Raw genomic sequence first — 24319 nt, forward strand, 5'->3', positions numbered from 1 at the left:
ATGGTGTAACTATGAGTGTTTGCAGAGTGCCTAGAATAGCAGGACTCACATCCTTGATTAAGACTTCTGGGCACTGTACAAATACTGCTACTTCTAATGATGGTAATAAAGACTGTCAATGGAGTTACACCAGGGAACAATCTGACTCACTCTGTTTAAGAATAATTCTGATCTATCCTATATTTTTTCTTCCTTGTGCTTTATTTTTTTATTCCCTGTAACATTTTTTTTAAAAATAGAATCCTTGCAGTTTACTAACTCACTTGATCTGTTCCTCCTGCCAATTCCCTATCTGTATTCTCCTACAATGTGTACTTTGTCATAAATAGACATCTGTAACTACAGGAGGAGGAGGAGTAGCAAAGCACGTAACCTATTAAGCAGCAAATATTTTTTAGGGGAAATAGGGATAGAAAAATACACTAAATGACAGCAGCAGAATTATTCCTAAACAGAATGTTTTTCAAAGTTTCCCATGTGGTTAAAGGTAAATATAATTACAGCCATGCCGTACCATTGGGTTGTTAATACTGATTTTAGATGAAATCCACCTGTTCCTCCATGGCCACAGAAGACCCAAAGTACAGCAGAATTTTCATGGTTCTATTGCATGGATTTGGGATGGGCGGTGGGAGAAGGAAGGGAGAGAGGTCATACAGGGGGTCTCCACTGTGCCCATTGTCTCCATGGTATGTGGGTGTGTTGGGGGCAGAGTGATAGGGCACAGCCAGCTCGGCTATGATATGTTTGGATACGCTGACTAGAAACCCCACAGTGAGGGGATACATAGAGCCACAGTCCACTTGTTCTGCACTCTGCCCGTCGCTTGAAGAGGACTGAGCTGACCCCCTGAATCTCTCCTCAAGGGTCTCTCTCACAAAGCTCATTTACTTGGGATTTGTGTAACAATGTGAATGTCTCCCTTAATTTTCATTTTAAAACAAATTCTTAATTGATCAAGAAAAATGCAAAAATAAATCCAGTGAACAGGACATTCTACCTTTTTCTTGATAGGGCCTTCTAAATGTAGCAACTTATGTTATCTAAATATGAACATAAAAAATTCACTGATTAATGCAATTGGTGATTGCACTTCATCCAGATGAATATATGGTATGCTAATTAAAATTTAAATGTTAGTATTATAGATCCAACTTCAGGGCAATAAATTCCACTGAACAATTGATATCAACCAGAGATGTTCACAAAAACAAAGTAAAAGACTTACTGACATTTGATTGTTTTTTTTAAATTGATCTACAAATTTGTATGATGTAAACATTTTAAGGCAGAGAATTGTTTGGAAACAAATTTCAAGGTCATGACAAATTCTAATAATCTATTTTACTGCCCTGTTACAGACTGAAAAATCCAAATCCCAAACACACGCAGTCATAATATGAAGACCACATTTCTCACTCATTTCACTCATCAAAACATGAATTTCATATGTACCATTACCTAGTCATGCAACTAGATTCATTGATAAATCTCACAGTTGAAGCTATTTTAAAAAAATGCTAAACTTAAAAATACAAACTGCTTCTATTAAAGAAAACTGTAGAAAGGATATTGCACTGCATGGCAGTTTTACATATAGTTGGTGTTGCAACCAATGCAGTGGACTGAAGGAGCTGTCGACAGACTTGCCAAATCTCAGTCTCTGTTGTATTAAAAATGTTTGTCTTCCAGATACTTTGTGGGGCATGGAAAGAATCATTTTCTTGTATTGTAAGAGTATTGGAAGCTACAGAAATGCTGTCAAACCTATTGCATCAATAAAATATAATAGAAGACAGCCACATGCAAAAGTAGTTACTAGCATAAGTCAGTTTTCAGACTCTGCTGTGATCCTTCATACTTTGTAATAAGTCGATTCCTGCTGTGGTGTGGTCTTATTACTATTTAGCATTTTACGTACATTTACTTACACATGTCCATTCAGGAATGAACAGTCTCCTGTATGCCTTGTAATCCCTTCTACATCTTTCTGCATTATTTATTAGAGCAGTTTACAAAAATTAAAATTTGAATCAAAAGTCATTTGTCAGATTGCTTCGGAGCTCATTTTACATTAGCAGGTTATACACAGGCCTCTTGTCTCCTGGTGTGGAAACGTTTAACCTGCCTGTTAGAAATCATAAATAGACTAGGTATGAGTTAAATGTTGCTTTCCTAGGAGAAAAGGAGTACTTATGCTCAAATAAATTTGTTAGTCTCTAAGGTGCCACAAGTACTCCTTTTCTTTTTGCGGATACAGACTAACATGGCTGCTCCTCTGAAACCTTTCCTAGGAGGTTGATCAATTCTGATTACCTTCTTTCCACTTCCTGGTGTGTGCAAACCATAACAGCACAGAAAATGGTGAGATAGTTACCGTATTGTGTTGCAATAAATCATGAATTTATTTCAGATTACTTTTTATTTATTTTATGTAGTCTTACTGCATAATTATCAACAAAGCAATACTTGAGATTTGATTCACAGCATTTCCATACTTTCTGACCATACTATATATGCTTTACAAAACCATATGTAAACACAGAGTATCTGCTTTAGTACATGAAACATCTGCTGATACATGAAAGAAGGCACATAAAGATTTTCATTTACAAACAAAAACTACATGTACACAACACTAGATAAAAACACTTCCATTTTTTGTTGTGTTTACTTTAACAGTTTGATTTTTCTCAGTGCAGATAACTAGAGTGCCTAATGCAGTACTTTCATTGCATTAGATTTAGTCTCATCAAATAACTAGAGGTATTGATAATGAGCTATCTGTTACTTTTCCATTATTTTGGCTAAATTTATCATTTGACTTCATTTTCAAATAAAAGAAACAGACAAACAAAATTTCTAGAAGTGTAGGCAAATCAGTGTAAAATAGTTTTTAGTTAAAGCTACCGAAGTGGAGTCCTTTAAGAAAGATGTTAAATGTAAATACTGTGGTACTGCAATGATCTTAACTAATCATAAAAATCCTGAAACGAATGTGTAAGAAGTACCTGAAATAAAGTTGAGATGACAAAAATAAAACTTCTGAATATAAAAATTGTTAATGTCAAGGCTTCATGCTGCCCCTACTCTCTTGAAGGTACAATAGCCCACTTGTACATAAATAATTTTAGCAGGAGATATCAAATACTCTTCTATCCAGTTTTCCCAGCACCTAGAATATATGGTTAACTAAGACTACATTACAGGGCAAAAAAGTAATGGCAATGTTTTAACTTTGGTTTTGTTGTACATTTACATATCCTTGGCCAGATCCTCAGCTGGTGTAAATTGGCATAGCTGAACTGATTTCAGTGGAGCTACATCTGTATTTACATCAGCTGTAGTTTTAAAACCCAATTTCACTCTGATACAACTGTAATCCTCAAAGGGGGGAAAGGGGGAGCATACATGTGAGGACAAATTTTGACTCTTATCTTTTGTTTCTTTAGTTGACCTAGTGCTATTTTAGATTAATAGCCAACACCGGCCTCTCAATTCATCCCTATATATCCAAAGTGTGTTCCTGCCTTGAAATTTGCCCAGCGTTCCTTCACACATCAGATGGAAACCATAGTATCTCCTGTGTGAGAGCAAATATACAGTTTCTTCTAAAGCTAGTGACAATACCCTTTAGTGGATGAGCCAGCAAGAGTCACTGGAGTTAGAGCAGTACCCATCCTTCAGAAACACATTTTAACTCTTTTAGCAATACACTGATATGTCTGAAAACAATTTTTGTTTTTAAAAATAAAGTTTTATTTTCTTACCGTAAGGTCTCAGTATGCCATCAATTTTATGCAGAGCTCACCTTTGGAATCATCAGGGAAGCTCTGCAAAGAAACCAAAATTGATGGCACTGTATGACCCTGAGCTGAACAACTGGTAATAAAGTGCTGTCTTAATTCTAGACTTTATCTCTTGTGAATGTGCTTCAAAGAGCACAGTATATTTAAAAGAGCTGAGAGTTGGATAGGTTGTGTGTTCTTTGAACTTCCCTTTTTTTTAATCAGAGGAATAATTAATAGAAGCATTTTACTGTCAAGAACTCATTACCACTAATGAGTCCAAACTATGAAATCTTATGTCAGTGTCCATGAATAAGATTTAGAAAATTATAGTTTGGATTCAAATGTTTATACAGATTTAACTACACAGTTAATAAAAAATATACTGTATAATATTTAATAAAATTAAATACATAAAATAAAATTTTCAACACTATACAAACCCCTATAAAAGTTATTTTCTCTTTATAAGGCAGTTGGCAATCTACGTTATAACCATGGGAAATAAATAATATACCTTTGGTTTCTTTACTATTTCACCATTAAAAGTACAGTACACCTAAAACATATTTCTGTATGAGATGTTTCACAGGAAACACTGCATTGTGTACACCAAAATAATATGGCTTTTAATATTATTCATCACTTTCAGATTCTTCATCATCACCTATTGGATATGACTGGACGTTGTTCTGAGTATACATTTTTGTTTTAAGGGGACAGTTATGATCCATGAGTATTGCCTAAAAGAAAAAAGAGTAGGGGTATTAGCATATCTGCTAAACATTTTAATGATGTCTGCAGCTGCCTGTTTTTCACAAAAAGCCACACAACTTTAGCCACTGTTTTAGGGACTGATTCTTCTTTCATTAAAGTCAGTGGCAAAACCTTTGAGTTCAACTAGAGTAGGATCAAGCCCATAAAGAATATAGGTGAAAGCCTGACCCCACTGAAGTCAATGGCAAAACTTCTATATATAGGATTTCAGTGGGACCAGGATTTCACCCTGTGTCACTAAGATGTGAGTTATCTTTCCAGTATGTTACAGATAGTGAATTTACAGCTACATTTTGCATCATCATCTGTTAATAATCTGAATCACAAGAGGGCAGAATACCATTGCTTTAAGGAATGGTTCTATCCTGGGTCACTTGATTTCCCCACCACTTCTGACGCATCAAATCAATGTGAATAATCCACACTATGACTACTGTTCATAATATTACCAGTTACCTCCCTACACATGGAGAAAATTTTCCTTTCTGGTTTCAGAAACTAATTCAAACTTGTAGCATCTATTCTAGTCTTATACAGTGGATCAAATTCTGCTCTTAAGGTATGTCTACACTGCAATTAAATACCACAGCTGACCTGTCAGCTGACACAGGCCCATGGGGCTCAGGCTGGAACCCAAGCTCCATGACCTTGCAAGAGGGGAGGAACCCAGAGGCTGGGCTCAAGCTCAAATGTCTACACTTCAATTCTACAGCCCCATGATCCTGAGTCAGCTGCCACAGGCCAGCCAGTGGGGGTTAATTGCAGTGTAGACATACCTTTAGTTACCAGTGAAACTGGTAGCCCAAATTAATCCCTGGAATATCCCAGTGTAAATTTTATTGACTGAAGTTGGGCCACTGTGAGTTGCAACTGTAATATCAGGCCTTGTCTGTGAGAACAGAGTTTGGTGGCCTGTTTATTTGTATTTAATGCTAACCTATAAAAATCCAGTTATTGCAATGCAAGGCCAGCCCACTACAAACCATTGACATGATATTCTATTGATAGACTATGGTTTTTATTAATCATGCAAAGTTAATAAGGTAGGATATCGGCTTTCTGTCCTCTTCATCAAAACTGAAAGCAGAGCAGTGCCAGATCAGTAACATGCAACAAGTTACTTAGAGAACAGTGAACTATGCAGTTATAATTTGAATTATGGTAGCACTTATAGGACCCAATCAAGGTTGGGCCCCTCATGAGGTGCTGTATTAATGTCTGATTGAAGAACTTAAACATCATAGGTGTAATCCGGGCCTCATTGAAGTCCGTGACAAAACTCCCCTTGACTGCAATAGGGTTAGGATTTCACTCCATAGAATTGCAAAATAGCAATCTGCACACAAGACTTTAAGGCCTTTGAGGGTAAGGGACCCTGTATTTTTACATCAGTATAGTTGTGTGAGGATTACTCCAACCCAAAATTGGCCTTTTGCCCTTAACAAGACAGCTAACAATAAGCTGGTTGTCTTCACAGTGGGACTTTTTTTTTTTTTTAAAGCTCACCTGTAGCACAGGCAGATGGAAACTGGCTTTGAGCACTCATGCATGAACAGTGTTTTCTACTTGTCTACTGTTCTTGCCACAGGAAAACGAAATGGTCCAATCAATGATGCTGTGCTTGACCTATGGTTTCACTGCAGCTACTTACTGACAAGAGAGTAATATAATTTCTGAAGAAAAAGGTGCAGTTGTCTAACTGCTTATATACAAAAGATTCCTAAATATATTGCAAGAGAGTTAAATTCAAATTAGTGTCAAGGCTTATCTTTTTGGTTTGTCTTGTTGTCCCTGAGATTTTTTTTAAACTGCATTTTGGGAAGACTTTGTATATCAAACTAGAGCAATATAGCTATAAGAATTTCTTGCCTACATACAATATTAAAAGGTCCCTCAGTTTAGTTAGAAATTACACAGTATATATATTTTTAAAAGGTACAGTGAATGTTTCTTTGCTCCCAAAAATAGTTCTGTTTTTTCTTGAGTTTCCTGGTTGCTGGTTATAGGCCATTCACAGGTCAGTCTGCTAGTTACATGTGTACTCGGGGTCATGATGAGTTCACAAAAGCAGAACTAAATGCCAACCCCCCCCCCCTTCTATTGAATTCTAGTGGAATGCCACAAGTTATAATGCATGATGGGTAGTTTTACTAATGGTGATGGAGTAGCTACATTTTCCATTTCATTCTGAGTGCTTCAAATATCCGAACTTGAATGGGAAAAAATGGTGTCATTCCATATATCTTCATCAGTCTTGGATTTTTCATCCATTAAAATCTGCTCCTTACTGCTTTACCAAATAGATCAGTGGAGAAGAGTAAAGGGGAAAAAGGACCAGAGAGAAGGAAAGTGCTGCTTGTGCATGTTATGCTTGAATTCCGTTTTCATTTTCCTTTAATGTGGTTTAATCAGTTTAATGTGGCAACTGAACTAAAAAAATGTATCACCTATCCTGGCTTGCATGAAGAATGTAATTTTATGGGATGAAAAATCAAGGTTTTATAAAAACAAAACCATCTGTAAGTTTAAATACATGAACCTAAAACTACCGACAAGGGCAATTGCCCCCCATTGTTCTATAACTACCCTAGTGGAGACAATCCTCATGGATACGCTCCAGCAATTAAGCTTTGGCTGTTTTCTGAGCTGAATCACTTTCACCAAGTATACGTTTTTCTCCAAACTGCATACTTCCCTGGCTTATTCTTCCTTCCTCAGGCCACTTTTTGGGAACCCCAGGTGTTTGTTTTGGTTTTTTTTCATAGCTGCAACTAGGCTCTCCTGCTCTTGAAGTGCCTGAATTTTCTCTTCTTGGCTGGCTCTCTTTTTGATAGGAAATGTCCCTCTTATGTTTCCTCTCACCAAATCTTCTACTGCCTTTCAAACAGATTTTCCAAGAAACAAGCATCTTCATGTAACAAAGACTGAAACAAAGCTATAGAGCTTTGCCAGTTTGTATCTCTGGCAAACAACAGTAGTTCTTAGTTATTTCTCGTCCCCTGTCCCTATCTCTAATCACTATACAAAATGATCATTGCAGTCTAAAAAGGTCATGATGAGTAGTCTGCAGAAATCTCTGGAGAATTGCCTTCAGAATCTGTGTACAACTGTATGTAAACTGAATCCACAGTTGGCAGATTTTCTGCGAGTATTTTCTGTTCTGCATGTGCCTGTACTAAGTGTGACAGAGTCACATCAGGTGGTTCTCTTCTTACCTTTCAGAGAGATGTCACTGCACATGGAACACAAGGGCCCATGCATAATTACGTTTTGCTATCCTAAGTGCAAAAGTGACTGCACCTGTACTTAAGGAGTACATCTTGGGTGAAAGCCAGCATTCTTCCACATTGGGAAGGACCCAGGGCCCCTAGGAGGAAGTATTGGGCTAGACCTGCAGTTCCATGGGGCTTGGAGAGATGATGTAGCCAGTATCATACTGGGTTTGTAGGGTTGTCTGGGTCTTGGAACCCCAGAATACTGGTAATTCTACATTGTTTGGGCTGTATTTAACCTAATGATGGGGATGTATCATGTCTCCTATCGTAGCCAGGCAGCTGCACCTTCCTAGCCTCTTGCCAGACAGCTGGAAGAAGCAGAAGAGCAGAGCAGTACATCAGCCCCAGTGGTAAGAGGATCTTTGGGCTTGGACCAAGCAGAAGGAATGTAGGTGACTGGAGAAAGGAGATAATGGGAAGGGGCAGTAGAAGAGGGAGTGATGGAGGGAAGGGAGAGGGAGCAGCAGATTTCAAGGCACAGAGGAGAGCTGTGGAAGGGCAAGAGGAATAGACAGCAGTGAAAGAATGAGGCGAACAAGAAGCAGGCCACGGCACAAGAAGGCAGGGGGGAAACCAGCAACAACTGCCTTGGAAGAAAACAAGGCTGAAGATAATGTACATGATAAGATTAAAGCATAAGATAATGTGAGAAAAAAGAAGCAAAAGGAAACTCAAGAGAAGGCCGCAGCTACAGCCAGGAAAAGTGGAGCAATTAACTTGTAAGAGGGGCTGCAAAAAGGAGGAATAAAGAGGAGATGGAGCAAAATACATTGTAAAGGGCCTTTAAAGGTATGTCTATACTGCAATTACACACACTCAGCCGGCCTGTGCCAGCTGACTTGGGCTCAGGTCAAGGGCTGTTTAATTGTGATGCAGAAATTTGGGCTCCAGCTGCAGCCCAAGCTCTGGGACGCTCCCACCTGGCGTGGTCCTAGAGCCTGGGCTTCAGCCCAAGCTTGAATGTCAACACCATAATTAAACAGTCCCATGAGCCTGAGTCAGCTGGCATGGCTTTTTCACTACAGTGTAGACATACCCGAAGAGTACAGTAGAAATGACACAAAGAAATAAGGACTTGATGAACCTCAGCAAAACACTTTTCTGGAGTTAGGAGGAAAGCAGATAGAGCAAATCTGAGTTTGGGGTTTCCACACCAGAGGCGCTGCAGCATTTTATACTGCGTCCAGCCATTACAGTGTTGGGGAACAACTTTGGGGCCCTTATTGCTCTGAGTCAAAGAAAGCATTTTATTGCAAAAACAAAAGGAGGGAGTGCTAAAATACTGTAGAGGGGCTCAGGAAATACAGTTCCAGTTAAACAGTGGAGTTACTACTCTAAAGAGGAGGGGCAGAGATGGCAGAAAATCCATGGGTCCTTTGGTTTTCTGGATAATTAGTGCTAGAGAAGTATAAATAAGGCATTGTTCATTTTACTGCAAAACAACATTTTCTGCTTACCATTTTTTCCTCTTTGGCAGGTGGACTTCGAAGGAAAAAACACAGAGGAGCAAAGAGAATATCCACAATCCCTATAATTGTCATGAGCCATGGAAATCCAATTGCCTTTGCAATGGCACCACCAGCAGAGGGACCTTTTGGAAATAAAAAGCTCTTTCTAAATACTGCAAAATATTTATGATAATGACTGGGGGCAAACATTTTTTAAATACAAAATTCATGGTCTAAAAATCCATTTAAGAAAAGTAAATATGCATTTAAAATTCATGTTTAAGCACAAAATGCTGTTAAGTACCAATCCTATGTCCACTGAAGTAATTGGAGATTCTATACGGGTTTCAATGGCCATGGGATCAGAACTCTTGTACACTGTTCTTGCACCACACCTAAGTAAATAGGCTAGACACAAGGTTTCATGGCACAGTACACTGAGGGGAAGACAATGGAATCCTTTCCTTCCCCAGCCAGGCAAAGGAGAAACCAGTACTTTAGCTTCGGGTACTATAATGCCCCCACACTGGGAACCTAACTTTCTTGGCTAGCACCTGCCCTTCCCCATCACGGCATATAGGAGGTGTGGAATCTCCATATAGGCTGCCAGCATTCTGTTCCCCTACCAACCTAATGCAGCAGAATCACACGAGCTTTGCAGTTTATAGAGCCTATAGTGCTCTGGGTATTTGCCCCAAGCCTTTTTTTAGTTTCTCTTTTCACGTCTATTAGATGCATTACAAACAGGAGAAAATTAAGCCCTTACCTAATGCAAACCCCATGCAGAAGGCAACATCAGCTATTGCATACACACTGCCATAGACTGAAACATGACGCAGATCTACAAGGTAGCCCATAATTGGCATCATTGAGGAATCCACCATTCCTGATTATGATGATAGGAGGAAAATTGTATTTCATGAAACAGCTTTCATTTGTCTCTCTTAATATATCAACCTCATATGATCTAAAAAGATGTAAATGAAACTAGAAGAATTATTAACATAAAGAAGCTTTTAATAACATATTCATTTAGAAAACAAACTATTCAGTCCAGGCTTATACATCTTTGCTTATGCCTATAAGCATAAAGGATTATACTGGTTTCAAGTCTGTCATTATTATTATGCTGTACTTCACATGCATGATTTGTGAGCTGTTTTCACTGTGAGTACAAAAGCCGCATGAGTTATCAGATCAAAAAGCTGCATGATATTTGTGGTTTATAAACATACTGTAATTTCTACACTTACTAACAGTTCTTTGTGTTTGTAGGCACTTCAGAATACCTGCCAAATATCAAATTACTAAACCATCTGTCAACCGCTGTACCCTGTAATCATTAAAAAATCCCACTCAAGTTTCACTACATGGCCCATTATAAGCAAACACATTCATGTGTATTGTGACGAGAGGGCACATGTGTATGGTAGGGGATTTACGCTGGGTCAGCAGTAAGTCGAGTGTGTTTGCTTTTATGTAAATGTCAGGCAATAGTAAAGTGCTGGGGTTTTTTGTTTTGTTTTGTTTTTTAACAATGCATTGCTAGAATTCTGGGACATCTTAAAAGATCCATTGAGGTCAATGGAGTTATTCCCAGGTAACAGAGGTCAGAATCTAGTCCAGTTGCTGAAAGTCTAGGTTGAACACCCTTGAGTTCAGGCCTTAAAACTACTGCTAGTCTACTGCCAAATTTGTTTCAGAGTGTAACCTTGGGCGTTGCCCACTCAGAATGGCAACAAAAAGAATCTTTTATGTAATTCTGTAGTAATGTTATTTTTCTAAATAGACAGCAAAATATGTATATACAAGTAATTTTACTTACCAATGGCAAACCCAACCCCAAAATTTGGTGCTATGAGCCCATATATGTTTTTGGCAAATGGTACCTGCAAATTAAATTTCAGAGATTTAAGTATAACCCATCACATCTTGCTAATGGGATCATTTGTCTTTTTCGCAAATAAATCCTCAAAACAATTCATTTAATTGTTTAGTATGGAAGCATGGAGCAGTTTGTACAGAAATATAGATGAAAACATTGTAACTGTTTTGCATGATTGTGTCATAAAAAATACTTATTGCATTTAATTACAGCTTATAATAGCTGTTGATTAGGAGAGAACTGTAAGAAATTATAGTTCGTATTCTTCAACTCTTTGATCACCTCCTGCAACATGATAAGCACTCTCTAGAAAGCAATTTTTGTTGAAAGCACTCAGGATTGATTAACAAACTGATGTTTAAAAATGCATCACAAGCAGAAACTTCAATAAAATCTCACGAGCAAAATACATACTCGAAGTTAATATATACATTTTTTGAGCTGAGTTGAATTTGTAGTTCATTCTGCTGACATGTCAATTTTTACTCACACATAAAATGCTTATTCCCACGATTATCATCCCAAGTAGAGCACAAAGCCACCTATCAAAGGAGAAATGTTCTCTCTTAGACATCAAACAAATGCAGATTTGTTAGAGATGGTCTGGAATTTTTCAATGCTATTTCTAAAGCAGTAGTGCAGGATTATGTAACCAAATACGTAACATGATTTATTTAAATGAAATTTCAGGTTAATAATATCTAATAAAATCTAAAGATTTCTATTATCAAGTAACTGCCTGAGGAAAAACTGGAAATGCTATATGAATATGCTGAAGGATTGTGGTTTTTTAATTAAGCATACCTTCCCATTTTGTGTGCAAGTACCCCAAAAATATTAGTTCCGATAAGATAAGAGATACTAGCTGGAAGGAAAGCAACGCCTGGAAAATATGAAAAAAACATTTTATCAACAATGATTTCAGTGAAGTGAAAAACTAATAAGTTCAGACACAGCAATTGTGATTAAAACAATCTAATGGAATCCTGGTGCCTGTACCAAAGCATTAAATATCCGGTTTGTTCCAGCCCTTTCATGGAATCTAACAAGATTATCCATCAAACGCAGTACCATTGTGACGCCTTCAAAAAGAGTATTTCAGTATCAGCTATAAGAATCTCTGTATGTGTGTGAGAAAGAGACAACAAAATTATATTCAGAATAAATATAATAAACTTTGGGCCAAATCATGGCCTATTCTGCGTGCCACAGCAAGGGGGTACCTCCCTCCAACTTCCTTACACCAGTGTGCCTTACTGCTGCTTCCACCAGGCAGGGAACTGCCATCTTTACAGAGCTGCTACATCCCCCCCTTCTGCAGGTGGGCAGGAAGAGGCACACTGAAGGGGCAGAGTCAAGGCGCCTCTCTCTCCTGCCAGAACCTAGCCCTTTGTTAGGCAGGAATTAAAGTTAAGAGTACATCTCAGTAACTTAAAGGTAAAAAAAAAAATCTTAAAAGAACATTACTGGTTTTTTTAAAAAGTCATTTGGAGAGCTAATATATTCAGAGTTAAAGTTAAACTTAAAAACAAAATCAATCATCTGAGTCACCTAAGGCAATTTGCAGTTAAGGTCACCCAACCAATAACACCAGCCTCCTATCTCCCCTCAAACTTACTTTATAAGATATGCTATTTTTGATCAAAGACTTTTTCTAAAGGCTTGAGCAGTCCACAGACTGTGACTGTGGAATTTTGAATTTGCACTCACTATTTGTTAGACCAGGGCTTTCCAAAACTTCATTGCGCCGCGACCCACTTCTGACAACAAAAATTATTACATGACCCCAGCAGGGAGGACCAAAGCCTGAGCCCAGCTGCCCCGGGTGGCAGGACCAAAGTCCAAGCCCCACTGTCCCAGGTGGGGGGGGGGGGGGCAAAGCTGAAGCCCAAGGGCTTCAGCCCCAGGCAGGGGGCCTGTAACCTAGGCCCCACCACCCAGGGCTGAAGCCATTGGTCTTTGGCTTTGGTCCCAGGTGGTGGAGATCAGGCTTTGGCTTTGGCCCCGGCCCCAGGCTCCAACAAGTCTGAGCCAGCCCTGGCAACCCCGTTAAAATGGGGTCATGACCCACTTTGGGATCCTGACCTACAGTTTGAGAACCGCTGTGTTAGAGGGTAAACTGGGATTTTAAGAGGTTCAAGTGTGCCTGGTGATTCCAGCCCTCTTCCCCTGCATCACATGACAGAGAGCAGGTGACTGAGAACCAGGCCTGCTGGGAAAGATAAGAGGAAGCCTGCCCTCAGTAGGAGAGGAAAACTGGTAGAAATAGTACCATGCTTGAAGGATCGATATTTTCCTGGTGAAGGACACTGGGGAAGGTTGTTTGTGGAAGAAGGCAGGAGAAGAGTCAGAGAAAAAGGTGCTGTAGGAACTGGCTCTGGGAACCAGTGGAACAGGACAGTTGGCCTTAGGACAGGTGATTGTCCCCAATTCAGAGTCCCAAAGACTGTAGTAGGGAGGACATGAGCTGCCTGGAGAGATGATGAGGAAAATGCTGTGCAGAGGAGAGGAGGAGGGTTACAGGACTCTTAGTTTGTCCTGGAACGGTTCTTGCTTTAGTCCTCTAGCCAAAACAGCAAGTTATCAACAATCCCAGAACAACTGAGGCCTCAAATCAGAAGCTGAGGTAGTGCATTCATCCTGATGTTGGATTAAGGGAAGCTGCTGCTATGCAACTATATGGATACAGTAAAGTTAATGTACCATCCCCATTTTTTTTTTCAAAAGCGTTTTAAAAAGTCCAGTCTGTGGCTGCACATGAGGAATATGCTGTATTTTGCCCATACTGTGCATGGAGCACTGAACATGAACCAGAAAGCTATGTTCTTAAAATGTTTTTCATATTTGAGTCTGATATTTAAGAGCTAGACTGTTGCTCTCCTTCTAACCCTGAACAAGGAGTGGTGTGCAACTGCCCTGCTCCCAGAAGAGCATCCCAGAAGCCTGTTCCCTGGATCTCCGTTCCTGAGCAAGGGGGAGGAGTAATCTGCTGCTGACTAATATTAGCAGATTACTTCCCCCTCTGCATCAACTCAGCTTCACCCTTCTCTGCCCACAAGTGGGGAGTAGCAGCTTTATAGAGCCGGTTCTCTCCACTGCACCACAGAGGCAGGGAGCTGGGGGAGCTAGGGGAAAATCTGACTTCTCTGGGTAGGTACCCAGGACAAGGTAGTGTTTTGTGACTGTGCTAACCTTTGTTTTTCATGTGAGTGTTATCATGCTGTAAACTTAGGAGGTCTGTGTGGGTAGATATACTAGGTCTGTATCTAATGGCACTCTTATAGCTCGTGACAAGTGGTATCTTTGTGAATGGGAGTGAGAATGATGTTCACCTAAGTGGACATTTGCACTTCTTTCTGAAGTGTGTACAGCCATAAACACCAGAGTTGCTCTCAGACTGTGTAAAGTGTCCTAGTTTTGTGATTATTGAAGGGATGGATCTGTCTGTTGTGGAATAGTAAGACTGCTTAATGTCTGGTCTCTTTCCAAGACACTGCTACGAGAATAAAGTTTAAGATGGTTTGGATGCCTAACTGCCTTTTCATACATGAAGATCTTTGAGTTTCTTTGACATGTTTAATCTTAACTCTGTATATTTTTTTTAACTGTAATGTGCTTGTAAAATTTATATCAGGAATTCGGGGATAAACTGGAAAGAGTCAGAAGACATTTAGGGGGAGATTGTCCTGGACACTTAGGAAGGTGAGTGGATGAGGTGGATGGAGGCAAAAAATTGCTTCATCATTGCCCCTTGCATGCAGCCCCTCAAAAAACAAAACTTGCAGGCCCCATGCAAGGATCAGGAATTACAGCAGTTCTTCAATGCCAGGGAGTGCAGTGAAGCGTGCACATTATTCAACGGGGTGGGGGGAGGAGGAACCATGGCACCATCCCCTTTCTGATTGGCCAGCCAGTTGGGGGGAGCAGTTTCCCTGTATATCAGAAAGATCAGGGAGAGAATTGTGCCTCAGCAAAACATAACCTCTCTGCCAAGGCTCCCTCTGGGGCAGCTGAAAAAACAGGGAAAATGTTCCATATTAATCTGTATGACACACTCCTACAGAGCTTGAAACACTGAAAGCTCAATGGGATTTCCTTTGCAATATCTTGCCTGTGTCTTTTTATTTATATATATATATTCCCCATATCTCTAGACTTGGAACAAATAAGGAAAGAAAATATTTCATTGGCTGGAGAATATAGAAGATGAATATTGCAGCTGTATAGTACACTACTTTCATCTGGTAGTTGTTAATAACGTCTAGAGCAGTTATTGCCTTGGTAGTTAAACTCTTTAAATAAACAAATATAACTTTAAAAAAAAGGAGGCACAAAAAGTAAATCCAATAATAAATGAAAACGAATGTGCCTAGTATTGTCTGAAGGTGACCAGAGTCTGACTCTACTGGTCTGTTGCAGGGAAAAAGTGCTAAAGGCAAGGGCTCTTAATTGAGCCAGCCTTCTCACCAAACATGGAGTATTCAAATGTATCTGATTGATTGTATTACAGAGTACAGCAGATGATTTCCTATCAGAGATAGACTAACCTCAACAGGTGGACTGCTGCTTTCTGTGCTATTTGGAGCTTCCAGATGGACAATCAATACTTGAACTGTATTTGGAAGCAAGCAGGAAGCCAGTACAAAGATTCAAGCACAGGTGCTATGTATTCATGATGGCCCACACTATTCAGGAGGGGGGTCAGCTGTATTCTGAACCAGCTGGAGGTTCCAGAAAGACTTAGATTGCCCTAAGCAGTGCACAATACAATAGTGCAGACTGGATGAAAAATGATAACAGTAACCCCATACATAATTTGTGTGTGTGTGTGTGTGTGTGTGTATGTGTGTTTTGAGATGGACAGAGAATAAGTGCTGGGCAAGAGTGTGCAGGAAGTGGCAGAGTGAGATTTTTCTTTGCTTTAGATTATAACAAAATTTTCAATGCCTCACAAACCCCTCGATTTGTGTTTTGTGACCCATTGGCTGAGAAACACTTGTCAGCATAGGGAAATATCTAGAGTAGTATTACTTTCATCTTATCCAGGCTGAGTGATAACCCAGCTCATCTTCATCCAGAACCCTCTCTCTTTTAGACATTGTGAGACTCTAGAACCTGGGTTTGAGGAGGAGGAGTATACTGAGATTATATGTGGGGGGTAATAATTGGATTATATTGACTATCTATTATTTCTCTCAGGTTTTTGTATGGTGAAATAGTGTGGGATTTTTTTTCCTGAGTACATTTGTGAAAATATCTGACTAAAATGTAACATTTATTTACCCACCTGCCAGGACAGGAGTGTTATCCACAATATTAATCCCTATCGTGATAGTAGCACATTAAGGCCCTGATCACGAGGCTGAGGCTGAGACTGGGGGTGGAGACGGAGCTGAGACTGGGGGTGGGAACAGAGCCACAGCTGGGCCGTGGTGGTGGGCTGGCAGCCAAGCCTTGGCCAGGTGTGGATCTGAGTCGGGGGACTCTGGATGGGACCGGCTGCAGGGCTGGGAACCGGGGCCACCCCTGGGGGTGGGGCTGGAGCAGAGCTGGGGGTGGATCAGGTCTGGGTGCCACTCCCTCCCCGCCCCCCCCGGGGACTGACCTGGATCCACATCACCCTCCAAAACATTCCTCCACACCCCCCTAGAAGGGCATGCCTCACAGTTTGGGGAATTCTGGCATAGGAAGACAGCCCTCCACCCTAAAGAATTTACAATTTAAGGGTCTGAACTTTCCGTGCACTCCTCTGGGGCCCAGGATTCACCACCCATATGGAGCCAATTCCAGAACTTGAGCCTAATTTAAGACATACTACTTACATTTTAAACAAGAAAAGGGAAATAGAGAGGACAAGGCTAACTAATATATTCATGCTATTACTTAGGAAAATCTACACACAATTTCTTGGTTCTGAATCATTAATTTTTAAAATATAAACTAACATCATTTAATGCCAAGTGCCCCAACACTGAACTCTCATTGACTGTCACAACATACCTATCATTAATTGTCTGACTCCTTGTAGATGTCACAGCAGAAGGGACCTTAAGGAAGGATGTAAGGAAGGAGAGTCTATTGTACTTACGGATCTGTTCAGGGACAACCTTCCATGTACAAGGGACAATAACAACTTATTAGCATCTTACGCATTCACAGCTATCCCAAGCAAGGGAGCTTCCAACATGTCCCTGGAAAGGTAATACCACAGCCTAATAAACTTCACTATGAAGAAGCTTTTTCTAATATTCAGCCTGAAGTTTCTATTAATTCTATTTCATTACTTCTAGTTATGCCCCCTTCTACAAGGCTTAGTAATTCCTTTCTATCCTTTGTTCTGGTATTTTTACATTCTTCAAATATCTGTAGATAGGTGAGGTGAGGGTCCTGGTAACTGTCAAAGGCCACTTAGGAAAGGATAGAAGAATTGAAGCAATTCTGTCACTCCTGATTATTCTCTAAGCTCTCTCCCATTTCTTTATATGTTCCTAATAATGAACTAAAAACTGATGGTCTTATTCCAAATGCAATTTCACCATGGTCACATACTGCCCTATTATTTGATGTCACTGTAAGTATCTAAAAATCATCTGGCCTTTACATATAACCTTCAAACTCATATTTCATTGCTCTCTGCTATCACGTCTAGGTTTCTCTTGATATTTTTGCTCCTCGGGTTTCTTTCTCCTATCTGAATATCTGCTTTTTGGATTAGCTTTCCCCAGATATACTCATTGCATTTTTTTTGTTGTTGCTCCTCCCCTAGGGTGAATCCTCTTTTATTTCCTGACCTTATTTCTAACTTCCACATAGTAGAGGATTGCAGAACTGTTGCTGTGAATTTATTGTTCTGTTTACTTCTTTTGAAACCAAACCAACAAGTGTATGACAATTCAATGCAGACCATGCCTAGCATTCTAGTCAATCATTTCACACTCAAGTAAATCAGAGTGGTATGTGTTCAAATAATTCCCTTAAAGTACACCACAGCCTCTCCTCTGGAGCCAGCATATATTTTTCTTGCCTATGTCATTCTCTTTGGTGTTCATAAACAAAATTTAGAGAGAATTTTTAGCCATAGCATCTTATGACTAACCCCCCTATACACACACACACACACAGGTCACAATGAAAAACATGCCATTTTTGCGTATAATAAATGGATGACATTACCCTAGTCCTGTTGTGAGCTGAATTTCTACATCATTCTACTTACTATAGGAGAACTGGAAAACTACAAAAATTTTACTGAACTTAGCCAAGACTTGCAGTTAGCTATGTAAGGCAATGGGTAAGCTGTGAAATACTGAATCACCAGTTTTCCCTTTTCTATGTTTTATGGAATATAAAACCAACTGATCAAAATCAGGATTTCTGAAGGAACTGCAAGATTGTACTTCAAACAACTAGACTCTAAATCGTATAAAAATCATCATTTTCAAAGCTTCCAGTTCAAGATAGATTGTAAACACTTTCAACTGCTAATGCCATCAAATCAGACAAAGCAGGATGGAATCAACTGCTTTTATCATTAGGGGATAAAACTAGTATTAATTAGAATGGACATTCTCCTCCAAACAATCTTTATTCAAATAGGAAGTTCTCAAACCTCATTTCTTTGACATCAATAATATGTTCTGGTTGAGGGAGGCAGATAAACAAGCAACTTTCCACTAGATGGATTCTGTTTTCTTCTGTAAGGGAGGCTTTAAAATCTCCAATCTTATATATTAATGTGCTCACATTACAATATAGCACTTTTTGTCCTGGTTGATGGTTTGGCAATCTTTTAATTATTGATGCCTAATTCGATTCTGGCTTCCTGAGGGTGCTTTTTTTAGAACTACAGTTTGCATGTCATCTGTGGTGATGATCTAAAATAATACAATTATGAGTGAATAATATTGTTTGTAGATAATAGTATTTGGGATGATTATAACATCCCTTTAACGTTATCCTTCAGCTACTGCAACATGCTCAGTGTTAACTACAGTTTAAAAAAGTTTGACTAGAAAATTACCTGTTTAATTAAAATGTCACATATTAACACTAAAGAGGAAACACAAAGAATGTTACCATGTGATAACTCAGATAATGTGAAGATACGTACTTTCAGCCTCTTAAAATGTTTACTTTATAGGCCAGATTAAGCTGTAAACTCTGACTGCTTTACCCCACTCTGGAGCATCACAAAATAATCAGATTGTACTAGCCAGTTTCCACCTCCAGCTAAATGCACATGCTTGCACATCTTTCTACAATATCCCCTGCACACATTCTCTTCCCCTCCCTCTCCCTGAATAGATCATGAAATAACTCCTGACTTTCAGTGATGTGAAAAGGGAATCTGATTAATCATTTCACCCTTCTCAAACATGCAAACAACTCTGTCAGACACAGCATGCTCTCCAGAAAGCAAACTAGCCCAGATAAATGAACAGGTAAATCAATCCATATAGTTAATCCCCTCCTAAAATAACTCCACTGAAATTATTTAAATAAAATAACTTAAAAGAAAAGAAAAAATAATCGTGTAATGAATACGTTTGCTGCCATCATATTGTTCACTCTGCTTGTATGCTCTATCCATTTGTCTGTCTTGTCTACTTAGACTTTGAGGCAAGACTGTCTCTTAATCTATGTCTGTACAGTACTAATTATAATGGGGCCCACCCCATTCTCAGTTTCTATGTAGGCACTAGTGTAATAAACATGATAAATAACACCAGGGGATGGGATGGGATAAAGAAAATGCAAAGGTATTAAAAATAAAACAAGATATTGCCATGAATGCTCATAACGTGTCCTAAATATAGAGGAGAACGAAGGAGCACTGTGCTTGGTATCTTGGCAGAGTCCTCATTATTGAATACTTTGGTTTTTTGGTGCAGGCTTGTTCATCCCAAAGGCAAAGAACTTGGCGTGAAACCCTGGCCCCACTGATCTCAGTTACAGAATTCCCATTGACCTCAGTAGGGCCAGGATTTTGCCCTTGCTCTTAGGAAGTATTAGGAGCTCCATGGAGAAGCCCTTTGACAGAGATGATTTAATAGTAATAGAAGAGGATGAAATCCTTCAGACTCAGGGAGGTCCTCCCAATCCTCCCTTCAATTTGGTTGCAAAATTTTAACAAGGGCCGAGAGCTCCCTCAGCATTACTGCTGTAAACTGTTAGTTCTGGGATGTCTCTATACACGTGTGTACTACATACAGGGCAGATACAGATGTTGTACTGCCAGTCCCAACCATTCAAAACTATGAATCAAGTGCCCCCAAACCATCATCTTGGCTTAAATCATGAGACTTTAATAAAAAATAATCTTGGGTTCTTTTTATTTGTCTTCTGGTTTTTGAGCATTTATGGTGCACTCAAGTCACATTTTGATACTTTTCTCTGTAACCACAAGAGCCAGAAACTTTATTTTTAAATGAAATTGAGATATTTGTATACTCACTGGTCTCCAGGAGCTGGGGCTTCAAGTCAAACATCAAATATTGCAATAATCATACTAAAATTATGATAGCTGGCATGCTCTTCCATCATGCTGATATATAGACTTGGAAGGATTAATTTTTTATCGGTAAGTGTCAATAAACATTGATTTCACCATATACACACAAACTGATGAAAAAAATATTTGTCAGTGATAACTGAAATTTACTGCTAGGCAAAGTAAGAAAAATGCTGTTTGATTTAAGGCTGAAACTTCAAAATATGTTGACAGATTGTGTTCTAACAGTTATAATCTTTAACTTTTGATTCTCAATGTCTACTCTCATTAAATAATTATGACCCTCCATAATTTCCCGCAGTTTAAATGGATAAAAATAAAAAATGCTTCAATAAAAAAATCTATTATCCATTGAAATTATAAAAAAATAAAAACTGAATTCTGTAGTGTGTATATCTCACAAACAGACAACCTCTAAATATGTGTACATAATCACACAATTAAGTACGATGTTGACCAAAAGACGAAAAAAATGATCATCTTGCCATCTATCATCAAAGCACCCAAGAAGACCACTGCTAACAAAACCACACTTGGAACAGCCTCATGCTACAATATACAAGACTCAAGTAAAATATATTGCACTCTACTTTACCAAGTTGCCATTTTCTTGAACACATGGTCTCCATCATCCAGATAGGCAATGCTGGTTCCAGCATAGCAATAGCCATGTTTGCAAAGCAGATTGATCCTTAAAGAGAGGAGAGGTTGGGAGAGGGAAATGCAGGGATTATATCACTTGGATGTTAACACCAAAAGCTGAACAGAGAAGGGCAGTGTTTATAGAAACAATGTGCAATTATAGAAACAATTGTAGCCCTGTTTGTCATACACCAAATATTGATTAACTTTAAATGGTGGAGAGGGGGATCACGTAAGTCTCCAACTTCTTATTTATTTCAGTTCTCCGAGGAATTGTACAATAAAGGTTAAGCTATTTTCATAATGGGGTGGGGGGAGACAAAGATTTCAGTGAGGTTGGTGACATTTAGAAAGTGCACTAGGTCTGACTGTTGTACAAATGATAAGTTATAACTATAATCTTTTGGTCTTTACATCTGTTCTCTTGGGGCTAAATCCTAGCCCTATTGTGTACAAGGCATGGCCTCTGACTCCATTCCCTAGGTACTTGAGGATGATTAAGAGGAGGCACTGTGTCCCTTCCGGGCTCGTAGGTGGTGTGATGTCCCCATAATTCTGTCAGCCACAGAGAACCCTAAAAGAGCTGTGTATCCCTTAAAGCAAAAAGTAGCTGTGATCATGGGGGATGCCCTCTACTCCCGCCAGGATATTGGGGAGGATAGAAAGTTAATCTCCCCTTTCTTCAACAGCATCCTACTCACTTCCAGAAAAGAGAGATGTTTTTCATTTATTATTATTTTGTAAAACTTGGGCCCATCTTGGCCCCACTCCCTCACTGCAGCAGCTCAGCAGGGGCTGCAATTAACTTTGCAGATGCAGCACAGTGAGGAAAAGGTCCAAGATCTATTGAGGGCTTCTATAGGAAGCAGGAGTGCTCATTATTATGGGTTATCCACACCGCGAGAGGCTCAATGTATCCCAACCAGATGCAAGGATCTCTCCTCTCCAACCCTCTCTGCAAAGCCAACATGGGTGTGCATGTAGATAATACTTAGTCCTGCCGTGAGTGCAGGGGACTGGACTAGATGACCTCTCAAGGTTCCTTTGAGTCCTGTGATTCTATGAAAGACTAGTGACACGCTTGACCCATAGTAAGAGAAGACCAGAACTTGGCCTCTTATAAATGTGGCACTCCCTGTGGTCTCAAATATTTTGAAGTGCATCCGATGAAGTGAGCTGTAGCTCACGAAAGCTTATGCTCAAATAAATTGGTTAGTCTCTAAGGTGCCACAAGTACTCCTTTTCTTTTTGCAAATACAGACTAACATGGCTGTTACTCTGAACCCTTATCAGAAGTATTCTACCGTAATATTATAAAGTTCTGTCATAGCACTGTTCAAGCTACAGTGCTTTTGACCATTACTGTGGAACCCTCCAGTATTTTGTATAAGGGCTGGACTTACAGCCTTGGAGATGTAAATCGTCTATGCTCAAAGGAGATCTAGTGCAGGTGGTGGTATTTCAAACATCCCCAAACTGTGTTACAATATGCCTCAGCTAGAGCCAAGTGGAATGTTTTATGAAATTTAACATGTGGTAAATTTACCTGTTGAATTCAAGGAGCCAGAATGACTCATAGTTTCTTTCCAGATTTCCCAATCACACTTATCTGCATCTTCACTAAATTTTTCCTAGTTACATGGTTGAAGTCACAAGGTATTTTTTTCTGATTCCCTGACAAGAGGAGCCTACCCCATTTTGCTCAAGAAAACCTGCACAATCTGGGGGGTGAGGGTAAGAGCAGGACAGTGAGACAGGTATATGCCTATCTGCTGATACACCACAAAGTGAGCTTCAACAAAGTTTTAAAGCCATGGTTGTAACGAGTACCCTTAGGTATGTAATCCTCAAGTCTTTCTAATACTTACAGTCTTGGACTGGTATTCAGAAACATTCAAGTGTCTCTACGGTAGTTTACCAGTCAATTTTTACCTTTAAAAACTCAAGTCTAATTTGTCTGACGTCATAGAGAAATTATTTCTCCTGAAAGAAACTTCTCATCACACAGTTCAGCACAAAATGAGCACCACGGTCATTCTTTGTTCAAAAATGCCAAGGTGTATTAGACTACACATCTAAGACCCCTAAGACAAACTTGTAGACTCACTACCCATACATTCCTGGGGCAAGCAACAACGGCTAAAGTAAACTTTCCGCTACATTTTGTGCTCTTGGAACCTTCAAATGTCTATGAGCAGTTTCAATTAAATACACAAGGATGCCCTGTCCAAAACCAGAAGTCAACTGAGCCTGAAAGAACACCTTGATGCTGGAAAACCACTTCATCTCATACAAAATGCAGCTGGAGGAATGAATTCTATTCTATCTTAGCCCTGGTCTACACTTGGGGGGCAGTCAACGTAAGGGACGCAACTTCAGCTACGAGAATAGCGTAGCCGAAGTTGACATACCTAGATCGACTTACCGCAGCGTCTTCATGGCAGTGAGTCGACTGCCGCCGCTCCCCCGTTGACTCCACTTGCACCTCTAGCAGAACTGGAGTTCCAGAGTCGACGGGAGAGCGCTCGGGGATCGATTTATCGCGTCTAGACTAGACGCGATAAATCGACCCCCGATATATCGATTGCTACCCACCGATCTGGTGGGTAGTGTAGACCTACCCTTAGAATCAAAGAAGAGCTCAAGTAACAAAATTCTTATTCAGGTCTTAATAAACTTACCCAAAGATAGAATTCAAAAATACAGATGTGTATAAAGGAGTTGAGTCCATTTCCCTAACAATACATGACAGAAAATGTCTCTAGGAGAGGGGTTCTCAAACTTCATTGCACCGTGACCCCTTCCAACAACAAAAATTACCACACGACCCCAGGAGGGGGGACCGAAGCCTTAGCCCACCCAACTCTTGCCATGCTGGATGGGGGAGCCAAACCAAAAGCCTGATCCCACTGCCCTGGGCAGAGGGCTCAAAGCTGAAGCCCAAGTACTTCAGCCCCAGTCAAGGAGCCTGTAACCTGAGCCACGCCACGCAG

At 39.7% G+C, this 24319-nt stretch overlaps 1 protein-coding gene across 3 annotated transcripts in view; it reads right to left on the reverse strand.

Annotated features, from left to right (window-relative positions):
* Positions 1–1359: 1359 nt before the first annotated feature.
* The window catches only part of SLC18A2 (solute carrier family 18 member A2), a 53089-nt gene continuing 30129 nt past the window's right edge, over positions 1360–24319 (reverse strand). For 2 of the 3 annotated variants that reach the window (XM_073354250.1, XM_073354249.1), the window contains 7 exons: positions 21280–21375; positions 11978–12056; positions 11664–11715; positions 11114–11177; positions 10055–10174; positions 9298–9431; positions 4018–4531 (listed from right to left, as the gene is read on the reverse strand). In XM_073354250.1, the coding sequence (XP_073210351.1) occupies positions 4424–4531; positions 9298–9431; positions 10055–10174; positions 11114–11177; positions 11664–11715; positions 11978–12056; positions 21280–21375 (653 nt within the window). In that variant the 3' untranslated portion in view covers positions 4018–4423. Of the gene's footprint in view, positions 3834–4017; positions 4532–9297; positions 9432–10054; positions 10175–11113; positions 11178–11663; positions 11716–11977; positions 12057–21279; positions 21376–24319 lie in introns of those variants that run through there. The other variant, XM_073354251.2, reaches the window with a different exon arrangement.

Source organism: Lepidochelys kempii, chromosome 7, assembly GCF_965140285.1.
Source record: "Lepidochelys kempii isolate rLepKem1 chromosome 7, rLepKem1.hap1, whole genome shotgun sequence".
NCBI lineage: Eukaryota > Metazoa > Chordata > Testudines > Cheloniidae > Lepidochelys > Lepidochelys kempii.